We start from the raw sequence: 7641 nt of genomic DNA on the forward strand, positions 1-7641 counted from the left end.
GTAATGATACCAAAACATAGGCCAGCTTGAAGGTTAATATAGCAAACCCTTCAATTCAAAAACTGGGGCTCAAACAAGTTATGAATTTGTTGATGAAAAGTACCTACTTTGTGAAATTATTCAAGAAAAGAAAAGCTACGTGAGTTACTATGGGAAATAAAATTTCAGAACAGCAAATGACCCACTAGTTTAGTGTTTTGGAGTCCTAGATTCGAGTCCTCGCATCCGTATAGTGTATGTGAGTTTAGTGAAGGTCCTAAAAAAAAAAAATAATAAATCCAGAACAAGTTCAAACCAGGGAACATGCATCTAGAAGTCACTAATCGAAATAATAACATAGAATTCCATAAACAATTGTAAACATTGCATTTCACTCCTAGAGGCCCAACAATTTCTGCAACATTATTGTTTTCTGAACATGATACATATTATAAGCTTATTTGCTGAACAAAGTGATCCACAACATACTAAAATAACCAATCCCCGGATAGCAACAACCACAACGCCACAAGTCTAAGGACCAGGATGAATCAGGCAAAAAGAATACAATACTTGCAAGAGTCTGGAATTACACTTGTGCGATGCGATCAGTGGGATTAATTCTTCACCGTCGTCACCTGCTTCAGAAGCATTTGCACAACATCACTTGAAATCCTTGCGGCCTCTGTCGAGAGGTGCTTGATCTTCTGCTCGGTTTCAAGTTCCAGACGCTTCACATTAGCCCCTGAATCTCCACTGCTCTGCTTGGTGGCCGTGTGAAAACACAGGAGCAAAAGGGCAGAATTAGCACAGATGTATCCACAACAAAAGTCTAGGGACAGCTTAAGGTATTAAAAAGACTATGGGGGAGATATTTATAATTGGTATGTTCAATTTCTAGAAATTGCAAGGCACATATGAAAATGACATGGCCAAGCCATTGGAAAACTTAGAATGCCAGACCTAATGAACATTCGATGCATAGCTTTCACCAAAATATACATACCGCTGCAACTTTCTTCTGGAACTCAAGCTCCATTTGGGCACGGTATTCAGCAATCTCCTTTGCAGCCTCATCTTTAGCTTGTTTCAATCTAGCCATTTTTGCTAGCAACAGAAAACAGAAAACCAACCACCAAAGAAATTAGGAAGCAACTCAAACTGCTAAATTTTGGCGTACAATCTAATAACCCTAGAAAAAAAACGTATTAGGACTGCAAATTCATACATGATTTCGCCCAAATAAAGCTTTTGATTCATATTTTGACAACACCATGCGTGATACACAACATCATGGACAACAAGAAATATCTTCCAACAGGGAAGTTGGAAGCATAAAACTTCTCCGATTAAAATCAAGAATTCATCCTTCCACACAACTTCACAAGAGGCCAACTCATAAACAATGCAACAAATAGAAAGTCCCTTCTGTTTGCAAGATGCAAACCCAGAAATTCATGTATCAAGTTTGCGAATAAAATGCAGAAACAAACTGATAATAGAAAAAGTAAATCTAAGAGGAAAAACATACCACTTCTGGCAGCATTGACAATGTGTTGAGCTTCTTGTTCTGCAGCCAACAGTTGCTGAATTCCACCTTGACCCCTGTTGGATGCCATACTTTCTGGAACATACAACAGTTGATTATAACACTAAACCAAACGCAATAAGCAAAAATCTTACTAAAACAACAACATAAATTCCAGCCATGAATGGCACACCAAAACAGGTGCTTGCATTGAGACAATTGTACTCAGAAAAATCTTATCTTTTTTAGCATCTGATTTACCCAATTCATGCATAAAACTAAATAGATCTCCTATTTGGATACAGAGATCCAACCTAAACTGAAAAATCAATGAACACAAAGAATCTTGCAACCGATTTAAACACTCAGACCAGTAACGTGAGTTGGGTGATTCGTTTCAAATAACCACAAACAGATCGGAGTTTCTCAGATTCCTCATAATAATTCAAGAGATTTTCGTGCATAATCATAATAATTACAAACAAATTGAAGACAATTGGGTCAAAATAATTCACATAAAACGAAAGCACAGACAGAGCAACATAAAGTCAGTACCTTTGGAAAGTAGAGAGAGAGAGAGAGAGAGAGAGAGAGAGAGAGTTTGAGCCGGTTTGAGAAGTTTAAGTGAAAGATTCAGAAAAAAGCGGGGACACAGATGCGAGAGATTTTTTGTGTATGTATAAACGGAGATGACCGTACCAGACGAGGCCAAGACTCGGGTCGGTAAACGGTGTCGTTTGGACATTCCCTTTTCGGTTTTTAGGTCTTTTCACCCCAAATTCCCAATATAATTGAGCTTCTGGACTTATATACATTATACACGTGTTCATCATCTAATCTCCATGTCTAAGCTCATGCGAATTAAAAAATTCCAATTTTTTGGTGTCACGCACAAATTTAAATTTTTTTTATCTAATGAACAGAACCAAACCTTTTGTGACTAAAAATTAATTTGTGGTAAGTAAGATCTGTTCTTGCTAACAAAAAATTATAAAATTGTCTAATTTGACGGTATTACTCTTAACTTTGACGAAAAAATTAGGCACAGTTTGAATTCTGGAATGACATTGAGCTTCTGGACTTATATACATTATACACGTGTTCATCATCTAATCTCCATGTCCAAGCTCATGCGAATTAAAAAGTTCCAATTTTTTGGTGTCCCGCACAAATTTAATTTTTTTTTATCTAATGAACAGAACCAAACCTTTTGTGACTAAAAATTAATTTGTGGTAAGTAAGATCTGTTCTTGCTAACAAAAAATTATAAAATTGTCTAATTTGACGGTATTACTCTTAACTTTGACGAAAAAATTAGGCACAATTTGACTTCTGGAATGACATTGATGTGCAGGAAAGAAAATAAGAATGATAGTGGTGGAATTTGAAAAATGATAATCAGTATGAAGTGTTTGGAATAGTATATGGACTATTCTTAATATATATATATATAAAAAAACCTTTGATTTAGATTAAAAATTAAATTATGTAACAATTGATAATAATACATGCAAATACAAGTAGTTGAGGAGGTGTTCAATTACAAAACTTGATGATTAACTATAGACTATATAATTTAAGCCTCTATGGAAGTTGCATGTAGCTAAGTGCATAGGAGACCAAGCTAGCCAGAAGCTCAAGCTTCCTCTCTCTTAGTCAATTCATACTCATGCTCTGCTTTTGCCTTACTGTACTTCTTCTCCTTCTTCTTGTACACAAGACCTGCCAACCCAACCAAGCAAACAGCCCCAAGAACAAAACACACCATTGTTCCTCTGTTCTTACTCTCATCTGAATCATCAAAATCTTGTGCATCAAACTCACTCTCGTCGTCAGCTTTGTAGTTGAAGGGCAGCACATTAGAGCCCGGCTTTGAAGACTGTGCAGGTGCTGGAGATTGAACTGGACTGTAAGTCTCATAGTAACCTTCAGGAGCTTCAACTTCAATGTATGGAGGAGGAGGAGGAGGAGAAGGGTAGTCTGTGATTTGATCAGAAGCACCCAAGTATTCTTGGAGGGTAGGTGCAGGGGAGGGAGAGTAGTCTGGAGAGAGAAGCTGGTCATCTTGAGTTTCAGGGGACAAGGCTTCAATGTAAGGTTCCTGTGGTGGTGTTGGTGGAGGATTGTATGAATCTGGTTCTGGTGAAGAGACCAAATAGCCTCCGCTTTCGGGAGCCGGATTTTCGGGGTAAGGAGATGGAAATGGAGATGAAGCAGCTAGGGAAATTAGCTGCTCATCTATAGGCATGGCGTCGTTTGTGATTGTGGGTTGGGATTGCGTTTGTGAAGACATAGCATGCATTGCCAAAGAGAGCAATGTGACAATGCAGATGCATAGCTTGGAGAGCTCAGCTGATGCCATGGTTAAGAATTTTTTGTTTTGTAAGATTCAGAATGTGAAATTCTGCTGCTGAATCTTTGTTTATATATAGAGGTGATCGAAGAAGACATTGAGGTTGCAATTATGACAAGTTAATTGCATAAATTTGCATTAATTGGTGGCAAATCATGGGTTCAATTTTCATTTTAATCTGTGAAAGGCTTGCCTTGAAAGAAAAAAAAAAATCCTTATCCAGTTTTTAATGCTTAATTTGGATATTTAATGCAATGTGAAGGCTAATAAAGGCACGGCATTAACCATAAGTATCAGTCATGGCCTTAACCCATCAAGAGAAATTTCCAGGAAAGAGAAGTTGAAATGATGCGTACGAATTGATATGAGCCTTTTAATCGTGACAAAAAATGAAAGCAGTACAATACAAGGAAATAGTATAAGAAGCATAAATCCCCTTCATCATTTTTAACCATCTCTTAGAACCTCAACAAACAACTGTTTGCCACATATGTTGATTCTGCTTGCTGTTGCATTACCTCTAATTTTCCATCTGGCAAATCAGATGCAAGGTACTATGAGACCGAAATACGCTTTACGGTTAATAAAAGGTTTATAGTTTAGGGTTTAAGATTTAGCGCTCGAGTGAGGGTTTGATTATTTCGTGTCTTACTTATGGAACAAGTGCTAAAGTTTTCCATCACAATTGACAACAAAGTAATTACAAATGACTAAAGTTTCCCAATTGATACAGACTAATGCAATGCAATTGCTCATAATTAAAACTTCTTGATGACACAATAACCAAACTGAAATTTTGTAAAAACAGAGCAGAAAGCAACATTGAGGCACATTTAAAATGAGTGCCTTGTACACACAGATTTACAAATTCCAAGCTTCCATTCAGAAAACACAACCAATCCTCTGAGAAATTATATGTTGGAGGAGCTCCTGAAAGAGCCAAGAGCTTTAACAGCTCCTGCCCTCAATATGTATTGGTGATAGAAGGCAGCAATGGCAGCACCAATGAATGGCCCAACCCAAAAGATCCACTAGATTAAACAAAAAATCACAAAAACAAAAGCAAAATTGTAAGTTAGTTTCATGATCAAGCAAGTTTCTTTATGAATGAAATTAAGTGGGTAAAAAGGTCAAAGGTGCATACTTGGTCTTCCCAGGCCTTGTCATTGTTGTAGATCACTGCAGCTCCTAGGCTTCTTGCTGGGTTTATTCCAGTGCCAGTGATTGGGATTGTGGCAAGGTGCACAATAAACACAGCAAACCCAATTGGCAGTGGTGCCAAGACCTTTTAAATTAATCAAACATAAACAGAGATTAAGCAATTAAAACGCAATTTTCTTCAACTAAAATTGGATTTAGATTTTCTTAAAAGTATTTATGGTACTTACTGGGACATGTGAATCCCTAGCATTTCTCTTGGGGTCAGTGGCAGAGAAGACAGTGTAGACAAGAACAAAGGTGCCAATAATCTCAGCAGCCAAACCAGTGCCTTGGCTGTACCCATCAGCAAGCCCATTGGCCCCACCACCATACTTGGTAAAGTAAGCATTTTGGAAAGCTTTCACAAGCCCAACACCACAAATGGCTCCCAAGGACTGAGCCACCATGTACAATATGGCTCTGACCAGTGACACCTTCCTGGCCAAAAACAGCCCAAATGTAACAGCAGGGTTTATGTGCCCTCCTGCGTACATAATTGCTCCCATTAGTAAACCCTATGCTAAATTGTAAATTGGAGAAATTTGTGCGTTTGACCGATTTAGTGTTACTAATCTACTCAAATTATAACACATGGTTTATAGTGTTAAGAAATATACACGTGTTATAATTTGAGTGAATTAGTAACCCGCATCAATATCTTAGATACGGAAACTCACCGGAGATGCCGGCGGTGCAGTAAACAAGGACAAAGATCATGCCACCAAAGGCCCAAGCAATGCCAAGAATGCCAACACCACCACATTGGTCTCCATCCGATTGGCTCTTGTATCCAATCACTGTGAGCACAGTGATGTACAAGAACAAGAGGGTGGCTATGAACTCAGCTATGATGGCTCTGTAGAAAGACCACTGACCGAGCTCCTCTGCATCAATCAATGGTGCTGGAGGAGGGTCCTGGTAGTCTTTTCCTGAGAATCCATTTTGCCCTCCACCAACTTCAATGTCTTTGGCCATGGCTAATTGGGTAGCTAGCTAGCTCTTAGCTTAGGTAGAAAGAGAGAGAGAGAGATATGAAAATGAAGTGTGTTTGGAAGAGATTGTTGGTGTTTGTGATGGGGGAGGGTGGAGGGGTTTGGGGGTTTATATGGAGGGTTGAATGAGAGTGGAAGTGGTATTATTAAACTTTAGGTTGGCCGTCCAAAGCTTCAAGCTCACAGTTTTCTTTTCTCTTCTTTTAGGTGACCCTACATTTTCTTCTGTCTGATTCGAGTTCTTTAAAAACAATTCCAGTAAGCTCTATAGTGCTCCATTATGATCGATAAACTTCTAAAGGATAAGCTAAACTACTGTTTAGGAGATTAGAGTCCTAGCAATGACCGACCAAATTGTTAATTCCACATTTTTATACCTACGTATTCATGTAAGCACAATATAAGTTTTTGTAAAATTATGACAAATCTCTCGTCGTTAGTGGTAAAGAGTGAATATGAGATAATATATATACTTTAATGTTCTAATTTTAACCTTTAACATTAATATGCAAGTTATCTTAACACCTTATACTCGATAAAAGAGTAAGTCTTTTGAAAGTATATATATTTGTTAATAAAGTGCTAAATTTAAACTTTTGCAAATACAGAAAAATACAATTTTTTTTTTCAAATACATATGGATTACATGTAATTACACATATTCGAGATTTACAGTAAACTTGCTACTCAAACAAAACTATGGCACACATATACTGACTATACTAAATACTAATTGAGCTAGATGATGATATGTGGATAATTAGCTGATTAATCAGCAATCACCTCAGACTTTGAACCGTTGATGGAGTGACACGTGTCCCATGATCTTTGCAGCCGCCGCAATGGAGGAGGAGGAGAGGTCAAGATCACATGATTATTGTGAATATGGTGAGAAAATGGACTTAGCAGGACTCGTGAGTGAGCGAACCGACCATTCACCACCGCCCCATCCAAAGTTCCCAACTTCCCAACTCAAAAGACCCACCTCACCCTCAACCACTCACGTCCTGCCACGTTTCCCTGCACCGGCCCATCAGCAGTCATTGTTTCGGATGAACCGGTTTAGTGGAATTTTAATTTTGTTCTAATCAACATTATACCAATACAAATAAATAACTAAAAGACAAATTAGAGATTAAAATGCCTACCCAAAACTATAAGCAAAATTCTATGGCTCTTATTAGGCCACGTGTCAACAACAGTATGGGGGCATCGTCCATAACCTTTGTCTTGTTGCTATGGTGGTGACGTCTGTCCTGTACCTGGTGGACGGTAGCAAGAAGCTTCGCGAAGACTATAGTTTAAGGGAAAAGAAAAGCGAACAAACTTTAGGCATAAGGGATTGAACCTTCCAGGGTTTCTAAATTTTGGGGTACATAAAATTTAAATTAGTGTGTTGAGTTTAGGCTTCACCATTAAGGATGTTGGTTTTTGTTCTCATGTTATAATACGTCTATTTAGAGCTAGAATTTTTTGCTTGTGGGCCTAAATAGAGGGGAATTTCAAAGATGGCGGCGGTTGGAGAAAGAAGAATGTTTTGGGCCTTAGAAAGACTTTCACCAAGCCTGCACACATGGCCTAAATAACGA

General features: G+C 38.1%; 2 protein-coding genes across 2 annotated transcripts; both read right to left on the reverse strand.

The window, feature by feature from the left end:
• Positions 1–342: 342 nt before the first annotated feature.
• LOC110753495 (V-type proton ATPase subunit G-like) lies at positions 343–2221 on the reverse strand. The gene is made up of 4 exons (XM_021954399.2): positions 2063–2221; positions 1511–1603; positions 986–1086; positions 343–740 (listed from the first exon to the last, which is right to left on the reverse strand). The coding sequence occupies exons 2-4, from the start codon at positions 1596–1598 to the stop codon at positions 597–599; spliced, it is 333 nt and encodes a 110-aa protein (XP_021810091.1). The 5' UTR covers positions 1599–1603; positions 2063–2221; the 3' UTR covers positions 343–596.
• Positions 2222–4584: 2363 nt separating this feature from the next.
• LOC110753488 (putative aquaporin PIP2-5) lies at positions 4585–6294 on the reverse strand. Its single transcript, XM_021954392.2, has 4 exons — positions 5738–6294; positions 5249–5544; positions 5005–5145; positions 4585–4891 (listed from the first exon to the last, which is right to left on the reverse strand). The coding sequence occupies exons 1-4, from the start codon at positions 6033–6035 to the stop codon at positions 4772–4774; spliced, it is 855 nt and encodes a 284-aa protein (XP_021810084.1). The 5' UTR covers positions 6036–6294; the 3' UTR covers positions 4585–4771.
• Positions 6295–7641: the final 1347 nt, after the last annotated feature.

The sequence above is a fragment of the Prunus avium genome, chromosome 6 (genome assembly GCF_965620075.1).
Source record: "Prunus avium chromosome 6, drPruAviu1.hap1.1, whole genome shotgun sequence".
NCBI lineage: Eukaryota > Viridiplantae > Streptophyta > Magnoliopsida > Rosales > Rosaceae > Prunus > Prunus avium.

Bases quoted from the DNA above. Each gene is read 5' to 3' on its own strand.
- LOC110753495 (XM_021954399.2), bottom strand. From the start codon at position 1,598: ATGGCATCCAACAGGGGTCAAGGTGGAATTCAGCAACTGTTGGCTGCA. The intron at 1,087-1,510 runs GTATGTTTTTCC...TTCTGTTGCTAG, and splicing joins TGTCAATGCTGCCAGAAGTG to CAAAAATGGCTAGATTGAAA. The intron at 741-985 runs GTATGTATATTT...GCCACCAAGCAG, and splicing joins TCCAGAAGAAAGTTGCAGCG to AGCAGTGGAGATTCAGGGGC.
- LOC110753488 (XM_021954392.2), bottom strand. From the start codon at position 6,035: ATGGCCAAAGACATTGAAGTTGGTGGAGGGCAAAATGGATTCTCAGGA. The intron at 5,545-5,737 runs GTGAGTTTCCGT...TTATGTACGCAG, and splicing joins CTGCACCGCCGGCATCTCCG to GAGGGCACATAAACCCTGCT. The intron at 5,146-5,248 runs GTAAGTACCATA...TTAATTTAAAAG, and splicing joins CTAGGGATTCACATGTCCCA to GTCTTGGCACCACTGCCAAT.